The 25,806-nt window shown below is 41.1% G+C and overlaps 1 protein-coding gene across 1 annotated transcript in view; it reads left to right on the plus strand.

Annotated features, from left to right (window-relative positions):
- cacna2d2a (calcium channel, voltage-dependent, alpha 2/delta subunit 2a) overlaps positions 1 to 25,806 on the plus strand; it is a 175,668-nt gene that overhangs the window by 91,588 nt on the left and 58,274 nt on the right. Inside the window, exons 5-6 of the mRNA XM_085354357.1 lie at positions 19,053 to 19,097; positions 24,010 to 24,148. Coding sequence (XP_085210483.1) covers positions 19,053 to 19,097; positions 24,010 to 24,148 — 184 coding nt within the window. The remainder of the gene's footprint in view (positions 1 to 19,052; positions 19,098 to 24,009; positions 24,149 to 25,806) is intronic.

Here is a 25,806-nt window from a genome sequence, read left to right on the forward strand (position 1 = left end):
CAAATGAAGAGAAAAGGTGTTTATGCATGCGAGACGGTGCATTTTGGTAGAGCTCGTGTGTGTGGGTGCGCGTGCTCTCTGCTCTGGGTCGAAAATGCATAATGTGGCTGTGTTTGTCAGCGAGTGGGTATTCATTTGTATGTGTTTATTAATGGTAGGTTCTGTACCTGGCCCAGCCCATCTGCTTGCCTCGCCAAAGAGTGACATCATAGAAACTCAATGACACGCTTGTTCCCCATAGCGGCTGCCATCGCAGCTGTTACCCATGCAGTGGGAAGACCTCACTTCTTCTCTCCCCGCCTCACTCTCACACACACATTCAAGCATTTTCCCGGTTTAACTGCAGAGGCGATGCCTGACCACCCCGACTGCTGGACATTATGGATGTCAAAATGTTGATCGTAACAACTGTTGAAATGGTCGTTCAGGGTTTTAAATCCATTGGAATCAAATGGTGTGTGAAATAGACATTAAAGTGTTGGATTGCCGCTGATTTCTCAAGGTCAGGTGCCCATCGCTCTGTGACACCCGGCTACCGTGTTGGCAACAGAGTCATCCCCAGGCGACTCGAGTCATTTCAGTGCTGTTGTGCTTTTCTCTTAAGGGCAAAGAGAACCAACATCTTTAGAGCCAAGTATCACATATCTCTGTTTTGTATACTGAAAATTGGCTGCGTGACAGTGGAGCACTATGAAACTGCTCAGAGTAACGTCAGCAACGTCTAATATTTCTGTATCAGAATGAAGTGATTAAGCAGTCCCGGGTCTTACAGCTTTGACCACTGCTGAAAGTCTGCATGCGAGGTGTTTAGAGTGTCATTTAAATCCCGTCCTGCAGAGGAAAGTGCATTTTTCTTGGTAATATGATTGCCTGGGTGTTTACCCGCTCAAAGTAGCTGCTGAAATGTTTTATTGCTTTTAATGGTTTTTCTCCCAGAACACCAGCGAATACATACCCCGTGTTAGCGACTTTTGAAGCTGAATTTGCAGCTAGAGGGGTTTTGGAGCAGCTTGGCTTCACACTAAATTTGTAATCTTTTATATAGAAGCGCTTTTATATGTTTATAGCATGACAGAAATGCAAAAATTATATTATATCCACTTACATGGGACATAGTCTCGTCTAAAATGTGCAGGGAGGTTTTCCCCAGTCTTTATACCCCATCTCTTCTGTCAGGTTATGCTGCTTAGACTGCAGGCACGTTAGGCTTATGGACAATGGTGTTGTTGAAACAGCAAAACTACTGCCATTATCAAAATATAGTGTATTAAATGAGACATAAGATATGCTGTTGAAAGACAGAGGCTGTATTCTGTGATTATCTGTTGTATTTGCATAGTTGGAAATGGTAATGTGATTTTGAATTTGGCTCTCTTTCAGAAACTGGGGGTGGGCAGTAAAAGGGCCAGATGTCCTGTTTTAGGTTCTGTCCCATACATAGCAAAATCTGGAAGTTCCTGATTCACTTGAACTTCATATATGATAAAATGACGTAATGAGGCCTGTAATTTAAATGTAGACGTAGATATCTGGAGACGCAGCACATCTCATTGTAGTTCATGCAGTAGTCACAACCTCTAAATCATATTTCCAGATACAGATCTAACACTTGTTTATGGGTTTTTTTTTCTGAAACATGAATTTCCCAAATTTATTTTGATCTACTGATTTGTGAACTGATTCTTGTCCATGCAGAGAAAATGAGCATTTTTCGGATTTAATAGGTGAAAAAGTCACACTTAAGAGGTCAGAGGGGTTGGTGCTGGTGGGGCAATTCAATCACTGCTCACACCAGAGAGCCAAGTTAGCATTATACACATCAAAGATTTTTAATGGAATTTCTATCTTTAATACATTAATAATTTTGTTCAATTCATTAATTATCATTAAAAACTACTTGGTTAGTTTTAGGCAATACAAACTACTTGGTGATTTAGTTGAAAATATTGCCACTTTTTTGAAAAGTCAGTTTCCGTAGTTGCCATGGTAAATGGCCTGTATTTATATAGCGCTTTACTAGTCCCTAAGGACCCCAAAGCGCTTTACATATCCAGTCATCCACCCATTCACACACTGGTGATGGCAAGCTACATTGTAGCCACAGCCACCCTGGGGCGCACTGACAGAGGCGAGGCTGCCGGACACTGGCACCACCGGGCCCTCTGACCACCACCAGTAGGCTACGGGTGAAGTGTCTTGCCCAAGGACACAACGACTGAGACTGTCCAAGCCGGGGCTCGAACCGGCAACCTTCCGATTACAAGGCGAACTCCCAACTCTTGAGCCACAATTGCCCAGGATGGTGATGCATCCTCTGCTAAAGGCTCTGGAAAACATATGTGCTACAAACATGAAATATATCTTAGTTACTTAGTATACCTCAGTTACAAAACAATGCTGACTGTCATGAAAAAAACATTTCTCTTAGGGCTGTGCGATATGACCAAAATCTCATATCCCGATATAAGACATCTATCATCCGATAACGATATAAATCACAAAATTTTTACATTTTCTGTAAATTCTGTGAATATCGGGCAGCTCGACTTGCGGGAAGTGTTTCCAGCTGCGCGTCATGTAGCTGGAGTCGAGTGTTTTAACAGATGCATGAAACGATACATTTTTAGACATAGGTTGTAACAGCCGCCGTTTTCTTTGTGAGTATTTATTACTCAGCATGCTGCGGGTAAAAGCCTGTTCTAACGTTTGAGTAAGGTTTATTTTTTAGCATCTGACGGCTCTTTTTTGCTTCTCATCCATAAATACTCGGCATAATCTTTCACGTGATTCAGTTTATTTTGAAAAGTCTCAACAGGATCTTGAGCTTTATTGTGAAAGGTTTATGTGGAAAATAAACAAGCGGACACGCTATGGTTTTACCGTCGTTGTTGCTAACTACAACGCATAAAAACAGGCGCTTGTCCGTCAGTAGTGTGGTTATATTAAATATAAGAGAAAGAGAGAACTTTAAGAAATTAATATAGCCACTACAGTGACCATCAAAACGATGAAACAATATGGCTGTAAACAGTTTATTTTGCGAAACAAACGATAGTGTAAAATGAAACGATAGACGTTTTTATATCGTCATCCGATATATATCGTTATATCGAACAGCCCTAATTTCCCTTATATTTCACATTTTGCTACTGGCAGAGACGGGGCTGGGAGATGGACAGATATTGTTCCAACAACGTAATTATGACTTCATATTTCAGTGTGGATATTAGCGAGTTAGACATTTGTTAAACACTTTTGGGGAGTTCTGCAATCTTCTGGCTAGAGCTAAAAAAAAGTTTGGTTTTAGTAGTTTTAATGTTGGGACGCTGTGTAACAAGTAAATAAAGAATGCAAGAATTTACAAACCTCATACAATGTTTTTCCAGTCATGTCTGAGAGGATTCGGGATCCATCATCTATCTATCTATCTATCTATATATATATATATATATATATATATATATATATATGGCGAGCTACTTTGTAGGTATATTAGCAATGTTATTATCAGCCACACGTCCCATATCACGTATAGAGGTTGCTGTTGATGACCACTGTCATATATCTGAGGAAGAGTTGACATAAGGCGCAGCACATTAGGACCGAGACACAAGATTGGATGAAGAAAGGACAGAGATTGGAGAGATTGGAGGAAGACATGTCCTTTCATTCAGATTGCGATGTGGCAGCTGCTGTATGTTTGAAATGCATTAGTACTAATAGCTGTGCCATTAGGAGAGAGAGAGAGAGAAAGAGGCGCTGTGTTGATGGGTTGCCATGATGAAACCAGGGAGAAGAGGGGGTGACAAAGAGAAGCACGATGGGAATGAGAGAGAGAGTGAGAGAGGTGTAAGTGAGAAAGCAAGTGAGTGAGGGAAGAAGGTATAAGAGATGGAGAAAACGGGAAACAGAGATGGAGCCATCTTCCAGGCCATTTACTGCAATCATCACTCTCTAATCAATCAAGCCTTTCATCATAGGACAACACAATCTCTCCTTCTCTTTCTCTTCTTCTCTCTCTCTCTGCTTCTCTCTCTTCAACTCCACTCAGCCACCCACTCTCATACATAATAGTGGTATTCATGTGACCTCTTTATGGCTCTCAGCACATGTACATACAGGTGACAAATTAAAGGAAAAACCTGACCCCCTCCACCCCTAGCCCAGCAGCTTTGTTATGCTGTCGGGGCATTTTGCTGCCATGCTTATAATCTGAAAGGAAAGGATTGTGCAAATCAATATAAAGTGTTTCTGATCGTGCTGGGAGGGGTCTCTTCCAGGATGACAGGGCATGAGGGGTCTTGAAATGATCTGATAAGAAAAAGCACACTGTGTGGCCTTTTTCAGTCATCAGACCTAAATCCAGTTAAAAAATCTCTCCGTCACCAAGGATTTGCAAGAACAATATTTCATTCTTATTGTAGCATTTCAGATACTCATATTAATCAACACCAACAGACATCACTAACATACTGTGTTTTTTTTCTTTAATTTGTCACCCTTCTATAGTAGCTACATTTAGTCAGTATTTCCAGCCACATTAAATGTCCTTAAATCACTATAGGTCCCCTTAGAGGTGTAACATGACCTGAAGTGCTGGGAGCGCGAGCTGCAAGGGTTTGTTCACTTGACCAAGTTCGGCTCCTTTAATAATGCCTCTATTTGAGATAATTGGCCCTTCAGAGGAAATGAGTGAGAATCATTGTGGCGACTCTCAGCCCAGCCCTCGAAGCAACCAGCTCCATTAACCACAGAATACATTAGTCTTATGAGGGCTGCCTTGGACACATTCAAATTCTGGTAAAATAGACAGAAATGAAGGGTGCCTGTCCCTGGCTCCTCTCTACATGTTAATCTTATGTGTTATTTCTCCTTTTCTGTGGTTATCTGAAAATGTTACTTGCCTCTTGTTATTATCTCTTCATTTTACTGTATTAACTAAAAGGAAGATGTTTCGATTTTTTTTTTGTTAGCACACACTACTGTGCCAACAATTAAGAATTGTTTATATGTGCAGGAGTTAGGAGTAAATTAGTAATTTGGCATAAAACAGACCAAGGTTAATGAGTTTTAAAAAGAGGAAAAATTATATATTAAATTATATATAATTTAAGTGGACTGATATTAAAGTCAAAGCTGCCACTCAAGATGATTCTCACATTAAATAGTCTTCAGGTAGAAAGCACATTTTAACCTTAGCTGTTATACAAAGCACTCGACAATGCTTATATCTCTGACAGTAAATTAGCTTGTTATAAATGTACAAAACCAATAATAAACATATTGGGATGTTATCTGAAAAGCAGAATGGAATGATATGCACAACTTTACTCACAGTGGACCACAGAAAACATAGAAGTTTGTTGCTATTTCATCAAAAATATTAGTGCATTTTGAATTTCTGTGACACAACACATTTAAAAAAAAAAGTTGGAATTAATTGGCAACAGGTCAATATGATTGGGTATAAAAAGCATATTTTGGAGTTTTTCTGAAGTAATGATAAGCAAAAACCAGTTTGACTAAAATTGTGCAACACTTTCAGAATAGTGTTTTTCCCTTAAAAGTGGTGAAAACTAAAGATTTTGTCATCTGCAGTGCATAATATCATCTAAAGATTCAGAAAATCTGGAGAAATCTCTGTGAACTAGGGACAAGGCCAGAAACTAATATTTAAATGCCTATTATCTTTGGGCCCTCAGGTGGTTTCACATTAACATTTTTAGAAGTAAAATGTGACTTTTTTGTGGAAAACATAGACACCGTATCCTCTGGACAAAGGAGGGTAGGGACCAAGCAGCTAGGGCTGCTCAATTAATCGAATTTTAATCACGATTACGATCTGGGCTTTCAACGATCATTAAAAATGACTGAGCCGATTATTAGCCCCTCCCTCGTGCTTTACTCTCGCGCTGCTCCGTGTGGCAAATCGAGCGCACCTCTCTGCATTTCGAACACCCGTCACAACAATTAAGAGAACCCAAGGGAAGCTCAAAAAGCTAAGCAGAAGTTATTTGGAGAGGAGAGTGACTGCCGTTGGTTGAAAAGAGAGGTAAAAAAACCTTCAGTGGTGTGTAAACATTATGGGATCGCAGAGTCAGACATCAAGTAGACATAGTGTGTAAACGTTGCCACGGTGTAGTAGCTGCACCACAGAGCAACACTGCAAAGTTCACTAAACATAGATGTTTACATTTTTCATTTATTTTTTATATTGCAAACATTTGCACTGTTATCAGTATTTGCACACTATTTTATATTATTTTTTTAAAGTCATTATTCAATACATTGTTATTGTTAACCCTTTAAATCCCTGTAGAACCGGAACCGCGTAAGCTAGCGCAATAATTTGTTTTGCATAAGAAACCGGAGGAGTTGTACTTACATCTTATGTAAATGGCCTGTATTTATATAGCGCTTTACTAGTCCCTAAGGACATATCCAGTCATCCACCCATTCACACACTGGTGATGGCAAGCCAGTGACAAGCTTAAGTCATCAGCTTGTCCTCGGTCACTTAATGCATACATATTATTAAAATATGGGCTATAACAGTTGTATTGATGTATAGCAACTTGAAATGCTCCCACAAATGGCACTACAGCATGTAAAAAAAAAAATATAAGCTCTGGCGGACTTGGTTCTATGGTAGGTCTTAAAGGGTTAAATAAATATCGTCAAATAATCGAGATCTCAATTTCAGTGAAAATAATCGTGATTATCATTTTTGCCAGAATCGAGCAGCCCTACATGCAGCTTGTCATAACTGGGCCTCTCTGATGGGGATGGATTACTGCCTATGGAATTGGCTGCTGGTACATCTGGAAAGGCACCATCAGTGCTGACAGGTATTACAGGTTTTAAGGCAACATGTGCTCCTGTCCAGATGGATTTTTCAGGAAAGGTCTTGCATATTCCACTAACACACTGATAAACCGCATACTATATCTATTACAGAAGTATGGCTTCCTAGATAAAAAGTCCAGGTCCTGAAGTGGGCTGCATGCAGTCCAGACTTTTCAACAACTGAAAACACTGGCTGCATCATGAAATAAAAAATACCACAAGGAAGACCCAAGAGTCCAGCAGCTGGTCTTCTCAGTTCCCAGACATTTATGGGCTGCTGAAAATAACAAGGAATGTTATTTCAACTTTTTTCAGACATCAAATTCTGCCATCAACTTGATGGGACAGTGAGTCTTGATTAGACCAGGACTTTTTGTAGTTTAATATCTACAAATCATAATCTGACAGCATAAAGCCTATTTTTCCTGTAATTATAGCTTTTGCTATTCAAAACAGTAATCAAACTGTTGGTGTGGTTCTGTGTTTTATGGGATATCCAGTCCTCTTTTCAAACATCAGCTACAGACCTTGTAAATAAAAATTGAATCCATCTTGTGTTAGCAGAACCAAACTCAAAACGTCTCCGCTGCAGAGGGCTGATGGAAAAAAGTCTGGAATATAGCCGTGTGAACCCGTTTTTTAACGCACAGTTCTTATTTCAAACACTGATAAGCATAGTCACAAATAAACTGCATCTATTTCCATTGTGAGCTTTCACCCCTTCCACTTCCTTATAGCTGCACTGAGACAGAGTGCTCGCAGGCTGCCGAGCACGTAATGGAACTCGTAAACAGTGTTATCACTGAATCCTGAACCATGGAACGGCCTTCCATCTGCTCATCACTGGAAGGGAAAAATATGTGGATGGGATATATGGACAGAAATTCCTACACATTTTGCTTTTTCGCTGTTTGAAAAGGATGTCTCTTCCCTTTCAAACGTGATGGTGTGAGGGGCTCAGTAGAATAAGGATTAAACATAACTCGTGCTCATACTCAGTGACAACCACAACAACAATAGGAATAGGAAATTGGATAAAAGGGATAGGATAGAATTAGGGGTGCAACGATATTCGTATCGATATTGAACCGTTCGATACAGTGCTTTCGGTTTGGTACGCATATGTATCGAACAATACAACATTTGTAATTTATTTTATCAACTTTCCTTCCGACGATGCTGTCTGTGTTGAGCGCTCAGTGAATCTGCGTTCGACTAGGCTGCACTGTCGAGCGCAGATCCACTGAGCACTCAACACAGACAGCATAGTCAGAAGGAAGAGCGCAGGGCAAGCTAGCAAGACACATGGACCTCCCCCACCCTCATTCAGATCTGGCGTTTGGAATTATTTTGGTTTTCATGTGACGTATGACCCTGAAGGTAAGCGAGTCATGGACTAAAGTAAAACAGTATGTTGGATGTGCCATGCAATGCTCAATTACATGGGTGGGAACTAGTGTGTTAGCGCAGTTAGCTCGTTAACGTGTTGGCCGTCTAGCCCCACACACGGGGCGATCGGCGGTAGCTCGTTAACGGAGATTTGCCGTGTTGTGGCGTTAAGGTCATTTCAACGAGATTAACCTGAAAGCACTAGTGGGAACACAACGAATATGACTGCACATTTACGCAGACATCATCCTAGTGCAAAGACCAAAACAACAAGCATGCTACTAACTTTAGCCGAGTCATTTAGACAGCTGTTAGCACATGATTCTCCTTATGCTGCTGAGAATATAGCCCAGAAGAAGCGGATAGTATAGCTTTTATTTTGGAAAGAGACATTTCTCTGTAATAAACTCTCTTTTCCAAAGATGAGTGATTCCTCAATCAGATACAGGGCTTGCAATATCGCTAGCCCGACGTCCTGGAGCTAGCGATTTTTTTCAGTCGGGCTACCAAAATCTATCTCTTCCCTGCCCGTCGGGCTATTGTAGGAAAAATATATGTCAATGCTTTTGCATTCTTTCAGAAATGTAGCTGGGTAATTATGTCATTGGCATCGGTGAGCCACTGTCAATATGTGACATATTGAAATCGCGTTTGAATTTGCGCTTGTTTTTTTGCTTTCACTTTGCAATCCTGCGAACTGTGTATAGAGAGCAACAGCACTGATCTGTGAGTGATGATAATTTGTGCACCAATTCCTCTGACATCGTCTTATTAATCGTTAGCTTACTATGCAAACATGACAAGTGAAATCTCCCGCAGCTTAAACATGTGAGAGGTTGATCGCGCAGAGAATCGCTGAGCTTATGTGAGTCCGTGTGTAAAAGCATTTCAGTTCTGCTGAGCCAAATAAGACAGGTCAGGGTGAAGAAGTGACAGCCAAAGAAAAGCTTACCACAAAACGGAGAAGTTATGACAAATCAGACTATAAGGCAAAAAGAAAGTGCAGCTTTATGGTTTCATGGACAAAAGAATTTCTGTGGCTGCAATATGAGCTATATAACCAGGGCTGCACATAAGTGGTCCGCAGGTGCGCATTCGCTGTCAAAATAAAAAACACGCACAAGGGTTAGGGTTAAATTTAAAAACTGTACTTTTGAGTTAAAATATATATTTATAATTTTAATAAATGACAAATTAAAAAGGCATGAACATTTTTTTTGTATCGAAAAAATATCGAACCGTGACACCAAAGTATCGAACCGAACCGTGAATTTTGTGTATCGTTGCACCCCTAGATAGAATAGGAAAGCTGGTAATCTGTGCTTGAAGAATATGTGCTGATTAAGACACTCCTGATCAACTGATTTGTTAGTCTTATGCCAGTACAGTTAAAATCTAAACCTGTGTTTTGACCGCAGTTTCCCTCGTCTCCTCAGCTCTCCCATCCCTTTAGCACCTCCTCCCCTGTTACCTCCCTTCATTTTTCTATCAACTGCTGTGCTGCTCACAGCTTTGATCAGACTTCTGGTTGCTGTGGTGACCCAGCAGTTTGGTAATTTCAGCTCCTTGATTGCAGACCGTTGTAATTTGTTTAAGTGGTGCGCTCTGAGGTGGAAATGTCCTTTTCACCTTTTTTTCCCCTTTTCCCGCTCAGACTCTTTTCTCATCTCTCTGAGGTATTTTCCCCCCCACGTTTCATAACTAATGTGTTGCTGTTACCTTAAGAAACACCTTTTCACAAAAACACGAGCAGGGGGGACATCACAAAGTGTAAGGTGACTCAGAATGGAAGAAGCATTAAAGTGCAGAAACATTAAGAAAAAAAAAAGATGACAGAGAAAGAAAAGTTCAGAGATGTCAATAAGCCTTCTGTCAGGAGGAGTTTGCTCAACTGTGATGCGGCATGCAGGCCAGGAGGGAGGGCTGAGAAAGTGGCCCCCATGTCTAAATCCCACTGATCGATCCCTCTGCCTCTCAGGAGATGGGAATCAATAGTCAGAGAAATCCACCGAGTTATGCTGCAGAACTTGATTTTCCCATTTGAACACATGGCTAACGCCCATGAAATGTTATTTTAAAGGGTAAACCTGCTGCCTGTTGGCTCTTCTGGTCAGAGCTCAATAGTAAAAAACGAAGTCACAATGGACTGATAAGCACTTGAGATACAGCTTTCTGTATACAAGTATTCTCACTTTTTGAGATGTTGACGTTTAGTCTTAAAGACTAAATGAATAGATCATATACTGATAGATAACTATTCTACAGCAACCCTGGGGACTTGAAAAAAATACATTTCTTTTGTTATAGAGCTGACAGTGTAGAGATGACTAGAAATTAGAGGAGAGAGAGATAATATTGATCACCTACTGTACATCCAGTTAGAGTTAGGCACTGTGTATTTACCTGCAAGTCCAACAAGTGGTAATTGCTGATATATTAACATAAGTGTGATGGGTACCTTTCTTTTTCTACTGCACTTAATATTGATCATATATTCATCCATTCCCTTCAATCCTAGTTACAGTTTAGTGTCAAATCCCTATTCCTCTATAACAATTTTTACATCTGCTAAATCCTAAAGTGATAGAAAAATATCAGAAACTTTATTTATTAATGTAAGTTTCAGCTTTTCTACAATGTAACATTTAAGGTTGTCATAATACTAGAATTTCAAACTCAATATCAATAGCCAGGAAAATACTCAATACCATTTCTGATACCACAGAGGGAAAATAACCTTTTAACCTTAAATAAGAGGTATAGTTTTTGTAAACAAAGATTAGTACAATATTGTCCATGCACATGTAATCAGCTGCAGCTCTATTTATTTCCTGTAATTCTGTAATTAAGGTAAGTTGCTGTTGTTTCATTCTAGCTACTGATATCTACCTTTCTCAGCTTCAGCCTAGAAGCATAATATATTTTAGAGGCACATAATTGCATAATCCTGTTAAATTAACATGTCTATTACCACTGCAGTTCAAAACTGATAACATCTGCTGCTTAACTCCCACATCAAATTTATTGTTTTATTATTAGTCATAGTGTCATGGGGGTTTGGCAAAAAAGAAGCCAAATGCAGGACTCACAGACAAAGCAAGGTAACCTTTATTTGGTTTAAAGCTGATAAGCAATACCTTTACGATCATTTAACAGGTGGCTAACATGAGTAGCTGCCAATAATTAAACAGCTAACATTAACATTAACGTGTGCCCTGGCCAAGTCAGTATTTATGACAGTTGTTTGATACTTGACTGTTGTTGAAACAACTTTACTGATATCATGAAATTCTTCATAAAGACCGGGCTGTCATTCTTTAAGGTGCTTCACTGAGTTTGCTGTGCTGCTGTCCATGTGTTCAGCTGCTAGTGAGAGGCGGGGCTAGCTAAAGTTGTATGTTAGCTGGAGGAGGCCAAGGCCGCACTGTTGCAAATAAATATGTAATCAGATGGTAATTTAATATCAATTAGCCTCCAAGTATGAGTATAGTTATCTCTAGTTATCTAGTTATAGGTATCTCTAGGTTTTGTCCAAAATTTTGTACACAAGAAGCACTCTTGCCTTGATCTCTGGTGATACCCATTTATTAACTGCAGAGGTACAGCCCCATATTGTCTCATTTTGCCTCCATTAGATAGGATGTTTGCAAGAAACCTGCTCATTTTCTCTCTGTGTTTGAGGCCACCACAGCTTTCCAGGAAAGTGATGCCTCTCATCAGCTAGGCTGTCATTTTGTGAGCGGTGAGAGCTTGGTTATGCTGCAGCTGAGGAAAGATTCCTGCTTGGGTTTTAGCACTCGCTTGATGAATTCTGTCCCTGCTGTCCTTGGTTCCTATCTGCAGATATCTTAAAGCAGGGTTCCCTTTGTCATTTCAATGTTCAAATCATTGTGAGGTACAGCAAGGCATGTGATGGAAATGATTATGGGGTCGAAAATAACAGGTTTCCTTTGGCTGGCGCTGATTGTTGATTGGGCACTCTCAGTCAGGCTGTAAAGAGGGGGTGGTGACTTTTAGGGACTCTACGGACTAGCGGTGGTAAAATGGCTGAAAAACATCAGTGAAATGAAAAGCAGCATTCAGCCCTCTGAGAAAAATGCAACCTGGAAACATTTTGCTAAGATAAGCGTAGAACCAGTGTCATACCAAGCTGCAGTGTGATTGGCGGGGCGGTCCACACAGAGCGCTGGAGTGTATGTGATTGGTCACTTCAGCTATGGAAGCCGTACAATGTTAGACGCACGTAATTGCATTTGCTTTATCAAATCCCTTGGGAATCCAATGATAGCGTTAGTATTGTCACGCCCTGTTTATCTTATTTGTCTTTATTTGGTGTTACAGCACCTCTTTCCTTCTTTTCCTGTGATGATCAGATTGCAGGCTTGTTTGGAGGTGTGGGCATGCGTGTGCCACATTGGATAGGCTTTTTATCTGGCACTGTGTCCATGCAGGGTGGTGATGCTATCAGCGTTAAAACCTGCTACTCAATGGAGCCCTGTCAGCCAACAATGGAGTGCAGCATTACCCAGAGTGCAGCAGGACAAAGCCTTCTTTCCTTATCACAGGATTGAAATATTCACAGACTGATTTAACTGCTTTTACCGAGGGAAAGTGTCAGGCTCTGAAAGAAAAAGACAGCACAGCAGAGATGTAAACGAAAGAGGAAAAGAGAGGGAGGAAGGATATAAGAGGAGAAAAAAAGTTGGCATCTTTGACCTGCAGGGTGTTTACAAAGAGAGACTTAAAGAAGGGAATTTACAGATTCATGGGCCAAATTGGGGGGACATATAACGTAATATAATGTATTCAAATAAACTATTTCGTTTTCATTTTAAAATAATCAAGACTCTTCTCTTTCTTCACTCGTTTCTTCTAATATCTCGCGGATTTTTGCCCATCATTGCCAGTCTTTGAAGTCAGCGTGCAGTTCGGAGGAGGCATGGGGTTGTGCGTGAAGAGGAGCAAGACATTGATGAGTTGTCCATGGAGAATGTCATTCACTTTGCTGAATTTGCACTGTGTATTGGAGCTTTAATCTGGGGGCACATTTGTTTATTGGCATACAAATGAACATCTGCATGGAGCTATGCTTGGACGCCATGGTCTCAGCAGCTCCCTAATCGCTTAAAAGCCTCGAGATACAGAGCATGCCAATGAGAGAGCAAGAGAGAGAGAGCGAGGCAGCCGCGCCCAAGGCCTCAATCATACACCCCTTTATCTGAGTTTCACTTCAGCTCAATAGCTCTCTCCTTCTCTTGTTTTCTTATTCTTCCGGGCCAGCGGTTTAATTTCCAGTTTGCCTGTTGACTCTTCTCATTGACTTGGAATTATAAAGAGCCATTTTTCTAACCTTCACTGGTTAAAAAAAAAAAGGACCTGACACATCAAACAGCAGTCTGCCTTGAAGAGCTGAAGTTAAAAGGCATTAGCAATACTTTGCCTTAAACCCACAGAAAAATACATAAATGAAAACATGTTTGCACCTCTTATTTTTAGACTTTAGATGTAGTTTGCTTCTGTTAATGAGAGTTAGGGTTTTCTGTGCATGTGTGTGTTTGGAAAAATGTGTGTCTGCCTGTCTGTATTCATTCTGACTGGAGAGTTGGCACACATACAGAGACAGAACAGGAACTACTCAAGCTGATGACCACTCGTTATGTTACTGTAAGTACAACGAAGGCTTCAAGCCACAGCACTAATAGCTCCCACGCTGATAACTCTACAGCTGCACCCCACAGCAAGCGCACTAGGACTGGCAATGCCCCGCACCAACCACCCCTCCCCCAGAAATGCAGTCTGCTATAGGTGGAAGTCCTGCACTGTAAAATGTTCCATGCATTTTAATTACAAACGTCCACATACTGTGCTTTTTATGAGCATACAGTGAGAAGGAAAAAAAAAAACACTGCCAGCAGCGAGAACAGCTCCCCTAAAGAACAAAGTTTCATATTTTATTCACAGGCAACCTCTGCAGTTCAAGATCAAAGTGGTAAAAGGCCCCTCAGATTTCTGACAATTTTTTTTAAATGTCTATGATTAATATAGTACTAAATATATACTAAAGAAAACGAGCTGAACAAATTAGTTTCTGATGGCGTATTACGATTTAATTTGGATGTCTCTCCTTTTAGTATGAATGCCCTTGTGTATGTATTTCCTCTGTCTCCATAAGAAATTGGATGTCAGTCATTTCTTGCTTAACATACGGAAATTGTATTATGTGTGTGTGGTGTGCGCACAGGAGTTGACGTGTGCCAAACACGAAGGGTAGCGTCTCTTACTGCAAAGAATCACCTTCTAATATTGTCCAGTTTTATCAAGTTCAAACGTCTGGAGAGTGAAGTCAGGATAAAGTCTGAACATGTGACATTTCACATATGTGACGTTTTAGATGAGATGTGCTGCCTGGGTAGAGCGTGCAGGAGGTGGGAGACATGATGCTCGCACACTTGCTGTGAATTCTCCAGACAATTACCTGCTATATTCTCATATAGGTGCAATCAGACTGTAATAGCGAGCGTCCAATCTGACTTAGTCAGAGATTTGTATTCTCACTCATCACCCAGCCGGATAATGGACTGCAGTTCATGTGCTAAACTGGTATCTAGCTAAAGATAGGAGTGGAAATCAGAGCCAAGGAGATATGAAGGGGGTGAAAATGTAAAGCATCTTAACTGGTTTCCAGCAAAACTTCACAGATTAGTTCTCTGGAGTCGGATCACATTGTATCAGCTTTCCTTTTTTATTCTACTTCAATTTTCACACTAACTGAGCTGTGTGCGCATGTGTGCATGTGTTTGTGTGGTAGTGTTTACCTTATGGGCTGATGTGCGTGGGTTAATGAAGAGCAGTAAATGAAAAACTTTATTGTGTTTGATATAATGTCAGCTTCCATGAGGGAAACTGGTGCTTGGAACGATTGCAAGACTATCGGGGCCAAGAGAGAGGTTCACAGTGTGTGCGTGTCTGTGTGTGTGATTGTGTTACTCCATGCTTGTGTGCACACCCCAGGGCACAGCAGAAGCACAAAGTGTGTTCTGTAATTATAAATTCATTAGCAGGTGTCCAGAGGAGATATGAATATGACTGTAATCTGTCCCCACCGATGATGGAGCGCTTGTCTCGCATTCAAATGTCAACCTGTCGCAGCCAGCATGCTGAGAGAGCTCACAGATTCAAATTCAGAAGATTGAGCCCCAGCGACCGTGCTCAGTCATAACATGTACCCCTACATTTAGCATCCTTTTATAGGTGCCAGCCATTTTTCAGTCAGAATTGTTATGACGCACTTTAGAAGATGAATTATCTGCCAAGCTCTTCTTCACATATCATGAAATTTTGGGCTCTGACCTTCACCTGAAAGTGGATATTGAAGTTTAAATGTGTAACTACAAGCAATAGCCGAATTTGAAATAGCATGCATCACCTGTGAGAAGAAAACACAATGAAGAAGAACAACCTTTCACAGAGACATTTAAAAAAACAAACAAAGCAAAGATAGGCAAGCATGTATCTGGTCAGACATAAAAACGAGCAGGCATAGGAGCCCTGGCGAGGAGACAAAGTCACATTGTGATCTAGAGCACAGGGGCGGTTTCTATAGCAACAGTAGGCATCTAACCTACGCGCTGCTGCTTTTGGTGAAATCAGAAATTGGCAAGAGGAGGCCGGTATTGAGGAAAGAGAGATTGGAAAAGATGAAGATAAGACGGGGCAGGGGGGAGGAGAAGGGGAGATGGGGCAAAGGGAGAAAAGAGGAAGCAGATCAAGATAACGGTGAGCGGAGGAGGGCGGTAGGAGATGAGCAGGGGAAGATTGATGTAGGGGAGTGGCTGGAGATCATCAGCTGACCTCAGTGTTTGTCTCCTGAATTTGTTGGTCCACTCAGCATGATAGATTTAATTTACTGATAGCACTGTGTCAGTGGGAATTTCTCCTACTTTGTGTGTTTCTGTTTTGTGGGTATGTACATGCAAGCTATAGTTTGCATGTACACACCCAGTTTCTGTAGACATAAGATCATACATTTTTTCGTGCATGTGTAAGCCAGCCGTGTGCAGAGGGCAAGGAGATCAGTGAGGGATAATTGCTGGCTTGGTGTTGTATGAGATGTGTGTTTAACCCAGACCCTGAGCCCGTGGAGGCCTGTGACCAGCCACAGCAGATGGCCATGTTACCCTAGTGAATGCTCAAAGGGTCATGGTGGCCTCGGACCCGTCTTCTGTGCGTGCTTGTGAGTGGTTGGATGTGTGGTGGAGTAGGCAGGCTCTCATAGTCAGGAGTTTGATTTTTGGTGGTGTTTGTGATCATGAATCCGATTCCTGATGGGTAAATGTCTGTCCCCACTGGCTGCTGCCTCTACCACAAGAGGTCGAGCCTCGGCGCTGTCCAGGATGACTCACATCTCTGGGAACTTGGCCATGGGAGGCCAGACAGAACCTTCTTATGACTTTTAACTCCTTTACTTAGATCTTGTTTGCCAAAGTTGCCAAAGGCTCTTTGTCATGCAGCTTGGCTCGAGCTGAACTAAACAGTGAGTTTGGGCTTTTAGGCATTAGCAGTCGCTGCAACAATGTAAAAGAAAAAGGGTGTGCTTGGTTTTTAGGAATACAAAACAATGCTGCTGCAAAACAGGAATGCAGCAAAACAATCAGGATTATGATGTTTACCAGCAGCAGGATCATAACAGATGTGATATGAATATCATCAAAAAGACAGAAAATTAACTGTTAATTTTTTTTAAATGACCCTCAGAAAAGCTACACTACTCCGTGGCAAAGACTATAGACACTTTTCTCCTTAAACACAATACTTCATTTGGAGTTTGATGACATTGGCAGAGGCTGCTGTTCAAAATAGCCCAGATGCATTTAACCAGGTTGAGGTCTAGTGACTGTATCGTTTTTATGAGTGTTAAATTAGTGACCCCTTGTGTCCTATATGGAAGTATGTGCAACTGTTATGTAGTCACATATTTAGTTTTTACATTTGAATTACCGTCTGACCTAATAAGGGCTACATAGCAAAACAGCAGTTCAAATGGTAATCGGGAAGTAGGCAACTACAGTTTGAGTAAAGATGCTGGACGGTGTCCCTTGGGTGTGAGGAACCAAGCTTTTATTTACAGGAAGCAGTTCTGAATAATGACTTGTAATGCCGCAGCAGTGAGAGTAAACTCTTTAGAAGCATGGGACCAGTCTAAGCAGGACTGGGCTCTCTCGCTCTCACTTCATTTCTCTTCTCTCTCTGCAGAGGCATGGGCATCGCTCGTCCTCTCGCTCTCTCTCTCTCTCTCTCTCTCTCTCTCTCTCTCTCTCTCTCGCTTCACAATTCATCCCTTCATATCAGCCTGGCCTGAGCCTCCAACTTAACCCAGTGTACTCCCTGAAAGATCTGCTCTGATCCTCCACTCAGCTCCTTTCCTTACTTTGCTCACTCCTGATGTCTGAAAGAGCTGGGCGCCACAGGGAGTGCTGGTAAGTTGAGGAGATGTGTCGGGAAGGAAATCCTGTTCTTCCTCTCTCTTGTCCTCTCTAATTTCCCAAACAAGCTGAGCCCAGACTCACCCACCCCATGTTTGGTGTCAGCTTGAGTTTTGATCTTTTTTTCCTTTTTTTTTGGTTTTGTTTTGTTTTGCTTTTTTCTTTCTTTGATGGATTGTTTGGTACTGAGCTGATGACTGACTAGCTGATTATCGCTGCAGGCGTGCCAAGACCTCGGCTGTTGTGTGTAGAAAGGCTTTTACATTGAAAGAGAATGACGGGATGATGAGCGCTGGCTGAAAGAGAGGACCTGTCCATATAGATACATGCGAGTGTATAGGTGTGTGTTTTTGTCTTGAGATCAATAAATGCACAGAGCACCTGAGAGATGCGAATAATTATGTACCAAACAGTAGGAGTAAGAAAGAGCCTAATAGAAACTGAGTAAATTAATCAGGCTGAGTACTCATTGTTTAAGACTTTGTACACCTGTATAGAAAACTCTATTTCTCTGTCAGCTATCCTCCTTCATCAGACCATGACCAGCTCTTACAGTGTGGGCGAGGCGGTCACTGGGCTGCCCTTGAGAGTGCATCCTCAGCCAGCCTTCTCATGATAATGAGGCAGGCCACACGGATCCTGGGCGATACACGCAGCCCCTGCCCGCCCTCACGCCTGCCTTTGTGGGAGATAAGCATGCCATTTCACTGAAAAAGCGTGGCAGGGAAGCTAACATCCTGGGAATAGTGCCAGGTAAAGGCTGAAAACTGAATTTGGGGCTTCAGCAGGTGACCACAAACTTTACTTGTTAATTAAGTAATGCAAATAAATTTTCATTCTTTTCCTTTTTCTGTTTCTTCCCTCCCACGAGAGCTGTTTGCCTAGACTGAAAACACAACCAGCAGAGGTTGATAAGACTCCCAGAGAGAGTAATGTTTTGAGTTTATTTTTGCTCGCACACGAACCACTTTACTCCATGTTACATCTGAGCTCATGCCACAGCGCCACACAAGGGGACAACAGTTTCCACAGCACCAGAAACTGTTCCTATAGCGTCTCAAACAAAGCGCAAACATGTGCCACGTACATTTGCATCTTATTAACAAAAGCATCGTCCAGATGCAGCACATCCTACAGCTATCTTCTCACCTTCTCATGACATTCCACATCACACTACTCCTCTGTGTTCTGTGATGCTGATTATATTCTCATGCTGAACAGTGTGATTGAATATAACCATGAGTCTCTTTACCTTACCACCGCAGGTCCGGGCTGATATAGGCACTGCTATATCTTCTCTCATCATCTTTCTTTTTACTTTTCTTTTCTGTACAGGAGAATGCCATTTCATACTACGATTCCAAAGCGGATTCAGACTATGTGAGTACAGTACGGACTGCTACCCCCTCCCACGCACACGTCTGCCTGCCTTAAACCCCAAATCCCACCCACTCAACTTCCTACCCCTGCCACCGTGTCCTGCAACCCTACCCCATCCTTTCCCTTCTTGGTGTTGATGCACCCCTCCCCGCCTTCCCCTTCCTCCGGTCATAGGCCCCTGGGCTGTCTGTGTGCGTTAGCGAGGTGACACTGCTATATGGTGAGCTGGTGTGACAGAGCAGGGCTAGGCTGACATGCATGTGACAGTGATTTTAGATGTCCTCCCTCCGGTCTAATTTCCAGAGTTTTCTCCTTCCTCTGGACCACGATGGTTGTCAGACCTCTGTGCTCATCGAGACACCTCAGACCTAAACACAGGTCACATCGCAGTTTCATACAGTGGGAACAATTTCTATCACTCGTGCCGTTCACACTGAAGAATATGAGTGGCATTCAAAGAAGCAGAAAAGCCCAGCAAATCATTGGTCTCACCAGGCCGCCACTCTGGTTGCAGCCTGCAGTTCCTCCTCAGGATGGGGTGCACTTGGAGCCCGTGCCCGCTGATTGATTAAGTTTCAAGGAGGAGTGCAAGAATCCTCTTTAGATCACCAAAGCACAAAAAAAGGATGGGAAGAGAGTGAGAAAGGGAGGCAGAGGAGCAATAAATCATGATGTGATTTTCTCTTTGTGCACGCCACTCCCTTGATTAATGACACAGCGCTTTAGGGCCTGTCAGCGCATCTAATTGGAGAACATCGGTCATCATTAACATGGCACGCTGAGGCCAAACCAGCGACACACCTCTGACCCCCACATCACCAAGTCCACAACCACCACCACCCCCAAAAAAGACAGGATAAGTCAGGCAGAGGTCATTCCTCTCTAAAATCCCAACAGTAGTCCACCAGTACTCCCTTGTCTGAATCTTGATTCCTCCCTCGATGACTTTTTCTTTCAGTTAAGCTCCACTTCTTGAGTAAAAACCTTTTAATGATAGAGCAATGGGATGTTTGAAGACTGTTTTCAAGAATGGTAAGTAACTGGCAGGCTCTTTTCTCTCTTCTACACTGTACCCTGTTAACTTCTCCTGTTGTCAGTGTGCGCTTGATATAAATGTGGAATGCGATGATTCATTTTAAGTTAAAAACCGGTCATGTCCCAAAGCATGTCTGATGTTCATTCTAATGTGGAAGCTGAAGAATGTTTTATTTGCCTCTTTAGATATGTTCAGCTATCGAGCTTTTTAAATAGCGAGTTTGTTTGGATGTGAAATAACACTGTGACTTTTGGGTCCCGTGTGGCCGTGAGTTAAAACACTTGTATCTTTGCAAAAACAAACAAAAGCAGCTCCCTCTCACCTCCTAAAAGATTATAAGATACGCTTCGGCAGAGAGCAGACAAAGCATCCCGGGTGAAAATGCAAATATTATTTGGACTGCGTGATCCCGCTTTCAGCACAATACTTATATCTGCCTGGCTGAAAAATATTGTCAATCATGTCTCACTAGGTTGTAATTTACTTGGAGGACAAGCATCAGACACATAAAATATATTATTACAAGTGTGATTAGTGTAATTGTGACTCAAAATTGAAATGGTTTTTCACAGTTTTTCAGATGTGACGTGCAAATGCAAATAGCACTACTTGTTAAGCATGTTAAACATCTGTTTAGTGCTCATATTGTTGCTTTCTGTGAAGCAGCCATTGTTTAAAAGGATTATCTTAGTCTTAGGTTATCATAGTCTTTTTTTCTTTCCCTCCACCTAAGCACTCTCTCGTGCAAGCACATACACAGGGTCACAAGCAGTATGTCTCAGGTTAGCCCTGGTTGGCTGAAGGTGAGATAGAAAGAAGCTTTAAAATGTCATCTCTGGCCTCTTCAATCTTTAATTAAACCTTGAGAACGGGTAGATAAAATTAACAAATTGGGTAATGAATGGGGCAAAACAGGTGGTGGATGGTTGAAGAAAATGAACCAATCAGTCTTTCCTGTGTGGATTTATTCAGCTCCTAATTAGACACTGCCTTGGTTAATTATGATTGGGCTCTTCTGAAGAAAGGGGAGGAAAAAAAAGAGGCTCCATGCCCGACATTGACAGAATTAGTGTCACACTGAGTGATAAACAAACTCACAGTTAGTGCCGCTGAAAAGCCAACATCCCTAACCCAATCAGGTTCACTGTTGTTTGATAGTCAAAGCTCAAAGCATTTCAGATTCACAGTGGAAACAATATGTTAAACTGACATGAATCCAGCAGACATCTATTTGCTATCAAACCCCTGTGTAACCAGTAATATTATAGTGTGATCATGCTTTTACAGTAACTAATTCTTATGTGTTTTCCTTCTTAGAAAATTACCTCCCTCTCTAGCTTAGCCTCAGTTTATTTTTCTTATGAAGTTGGAACATAAAAAGCCCCATTAAACCAGGACAAGAGGACAACATTATGTGTATTGTGTATTTGTTGTTGTTGCCTGATAGTGTAAGAATTGTGTTTGTAACTTTTAATGAACTGGGAGTGTTTAAAGAGAGAGACTTTGAAAAATCCTGGCACATGCCAATGTGGCTGACATAGGCGGTTGCCTGTGTCAGGGTTACAGTAACAACATATCAACAAAAACAGGTTTTTAATTACAGTAATGAACATAGTGCACCCCCTGAACTGTCAGTCACAGGTTGACAATATGAAGGAATAAACGGTGCCTGCTATCAAAACTGATACATGTAATCAATGCACAACAACATGCGCTCTATTCATGCTGCCAACTCAGTGATTTTTTTTTTCAGGGAAAAAATACAAAACAACTCTGAACATCAGGGTTTTTCCACATTTCAGCTGCAGCACTGGTTAATTGGTGTTACAAAGAGCATAAAAAAGCACACACAAGCTTGTCTATAAAGGAATTAATCCTGGTTGTGGTTTTTGCTTACTGCTGTTTGTAGGTGTCTTTCTTTTGACAGTATTAAAAACCTGAAGCTTCACAGGGTTACCTCAAGCAGCAGGATCCATATGAGCACTGTGAAAATGAGAGAACTGTTTGCATTTACAATATGAATTATTCCAAAAGTAGACAGAATAGAATAGGGCAAGACTCGAAGCTTTTACAGACAGGATGCGTTCAATCATAGTTCTTTTTACACCGCAGCAGAACTTCGCTATTTTATTACCAGTTTACTAAATTCAAAATATTTTTCACGTGAATTGTATTTTTATAAGTCTTTCCTCTTAAATTCAAACTCAAAATTTGTGGTAGACTTTATTCTACATTTGTTGTGTGCAACAGATCTTCAGTATAACTAAACAGAGGAGGTAAACTCTCTAATATTAAAGAAACAATGGGTATAGGTGACCTTGTAACAAAAAACATTACATTGTGCCATGAGTTTAAGTTGAATTAGTAATTTAGTTAGTGGAACTAATACTCATTATTAATTGATTTTCTAAAACATTGCCAGTTAGGTAAATTAGATTTAACTAGACAATTTTTTGAGAGGTCATTAGTTTTAATGTTTAACTATTTTAAAAACACAAATAAAGTAGTGGTCTATGGGTTAAATATCATATGTGCAAGCATACTGTATATTTCCCAATGTATATTTTTCCTGTGCTATAATATATTATTTATAGTAATGAAAACTTTCCCCTGAGCTGGGGAACAATACTCACAATACTCATCGTCTCTTCTGCTGTCTGTCAATGGGGCTTCAGCAAAGCTATCGCTCGGCTCATTTCGACAACAGTTTGTAATTGCATTTTAATAGTCAATTAAAGTGTGCCCATCAATCAAATTTTGCTCTGGACGTGGGGTTTTGATTTAATTTCTTCAAAAAACAACCTTTTTTTTCATGTCAGGTCCAATTAACCCGTGCTGCTTTATCAAAGCGATGCGATGTGAAATGCTGCTCTTTGGCTATTCAAATGCACGAAGAATGATCTGAGATATGAGTTTTTTGTTTTGCAAGCATTAAGTGAATGAAATCAAATGAAGGATCACTAATAAAAAAGGAATTAGAGAAGCACGATGCCTGAGTTTGCTGAGGGTTACTTCTGTATCACAGGTTGGTGCATGAGTACACATAAATTTAATATTTCTTTTTACTTTGTAGCAAGGAGTCAACGACGTTGACTTGTCAGCTTTACCTGTTTTTTAGAAAGTGCATCTAACAGGGCTTTAGAGGGCACACACAGTAATATCAGATCAAGATGAGCTAATAAACAGAGTCAGGCGGCAGGCTTATATCTTGTTTTTTTCACAACCTAAAATCTCCTCATCCGGTGTTAACAGGCACAGATTGTACTACAGTGATAACTTATCAAGATAAAAAGCTCAAATGTCAGTTTAGCTCTTTTTTTAATATTCAGGCTCTCTTTGATATCTAGAGTTCCTAATGTAATATGTGTCAAGCTTTCTCATCTTTACTCTCGGCGCTGAACATGCTATAAGTAGAAAAATTAGATGCTAATTATTTATTTCTTTAAATGTTAAATGTTCATCGGTGAGAGAAGTGAAACAGCGCTGCTCTCGTTCGTCCTGGCAGTATACTAAACCGTGATTAAGTGGTGCTAGGTGCTAGTTATTGTTGGGGTTAATTTGTGCGACACCTCATGTGTCTGAGATTGTCATCAGGAGTACTAATGAGTACCTCCGTTTGGTGTCTGCGCTAATACCTGCTATTGTTCTCCTACGAGAACCGAAGCATCTAAACCAGGAAGCAGACAATAGGTCCTGTAAAACCACAATAAGCGAGGTGACAAAATACGGTTCTACATTAGCGTGTTTCTCCATCTTTTTCCTGTCTGTTCTTATTTGTGTTCTCACTTAGATTTGTGTGTGTGTGTGTGTGTGTGTGTGTGTGTGTGTGTGTGTGTGTGTGTGTGTGTGTGTGTGTGTGTGTGTGTGTGTCTGCAGACCGAGGACGGGGAAGAGGAGAATCCACTGGAGACTTCATCGTCTTTGGAACTGGAGTTTGTGGACGATCCCAATTTTAAAAACAAGGTCAACTACTCTTCGAGTGCAGTCCAGATTCCTACAGACATATACAAAGGCTGTAAGTTACAACTTTTTTGCTGCTATTGTTTACATTGTTGGTATGTGTGTGAATGGCCAGTGTGAGATGGTGGCGAAACGGTGAAAAGGAAGGCAAATTCATAACACTGAATGCACCTTCGGATTTGCACAGCTGCCAGCAGCTTTCACATATGTGCTGGATGCACCAAAAGGCCTGTTTTTCGTAGGTAGCAGTGGGTCACGGATAGATGACAGTCTGTTTTAACTTGATCTCTCTTCTTTTTCTCAGCATGTTAACACAATCTCTCCCTCCTCCACTTTAACACACTAACATGATTTTTGATGACAGTCACTCCCTCACACCAGATCTGCACTATTATTTTTTTTTCCTTTTGTCATGAGTGGGCACAGTCCCCCCTGCTCATGGACCTTGCCCTTCCTGCTTGGCACTGTCCTGCCCTGTAGACATAACACTCTCCTTACTCTGTCGCTGCCAAATGGACAAAAGCGAACACGCGCACCTTCCGGGACTCTGATTTCTCTTGGCATGCTCCCTCTGTTATCCACCTCTAACCTTTTGGATATTCTATGCCTGTCTCTTTAAAGACTCAAAAACCACAGCATGTGCAGACAGACAGCCATTTTCACAGTGGCAGCTCCCCCCCCCCCTTTTCTGTTATTGTCTAGCTCTTCACTGTCTTTGTTGAACAGGCAGTATATGGCACCTGTCTGTAACAATGCCCTCCAGCTGTGTCTCCAGACAAATCTTGTCAGAATTAGACACTCTTGGTTCAGGAGGAGATGTCAAAGGCCACAGCTAACTCACAATAGAGCAATCAGGCCTGCACATTGTTCCCGGAGCCATTTTGTTGCAGCTCTGGTTCCCCTGACTGAAGATATGAGTCAGAGAATAAAGCCCTCTTGATTGAGGCTGGTGGAGACTACAGGAGTAGAGTGGTACTGTGCACAGAGTTAGTTTTTGCTCCGCTGTTCTGTGGAAAATGTTTACTATTAATGTTGTTTAGTTAGCTCCCATAGTGCGGTCTGCTGTGCAGAGATTACCAACTGCAGACTTTGTGCCAACTCCATTATGAACATGTGTGCTGTGTTTTAGCTGCGGATAAATACACAATTGAAAAACACGTTGTTAAACAAATGTGCATTAATTCTTTAAAAATGTCCTGGAATCAGTCTTTAGATACTAAAGGTAGAGCTTCCTTTAGCTAATGTTAAAAAGTAAATTCAATCTGCTTGATCTATAAAATCCTTGCAGCTCTTAGAGCAGGAGTGTCCATCTAATATTACATCATGGGCCACACCTTGTGAAGCCAAGTGTGTCATATTTGACACATGAGACATTTTTTCCCCAAAAAAGCCAAAAGAAATTACACAAGCAATAAATTGCAAAATTGCTATATCATATTTTTTATTGATGTAAGTTAGAACTCATATATTTGAATTACCATCATTATTTTAATTTCATCAGAAAAGAAGTTTTCATGGTTCAAGCTTGAAAGTGTTAAGTGGACCAGACAGGACAGTGAAACTCTCCTTTCTTACAGTGTAAAGACTTTTAAATAAACATTTAATCTCTCAAATATCTTCATATAAAAAGTGCAATTTTGTATGTCTCAGTTTTTCGACATGACAAATGTGTAAAATTACTGAAAAAGTTCTGGCAGCTCATTGCCCAGTTTG

Source organism: Diplotaxodon limnothrissa, linkage group LG5, assembly GCF_057381915.1.
Source record: "Diplotaxodon limnothrissa isolate DT_005_m linkage group LG5, D_limnothrissa_male_GT1.1, whole genome shotgun sequence".
NCBI classification, from domain to species: Eukaryota; Metazoa; Chordata; class Actinopteri; order Cichliformes; family Cichlidae; genus Diplotaxodon; species Diplotaxodon limnothrissa.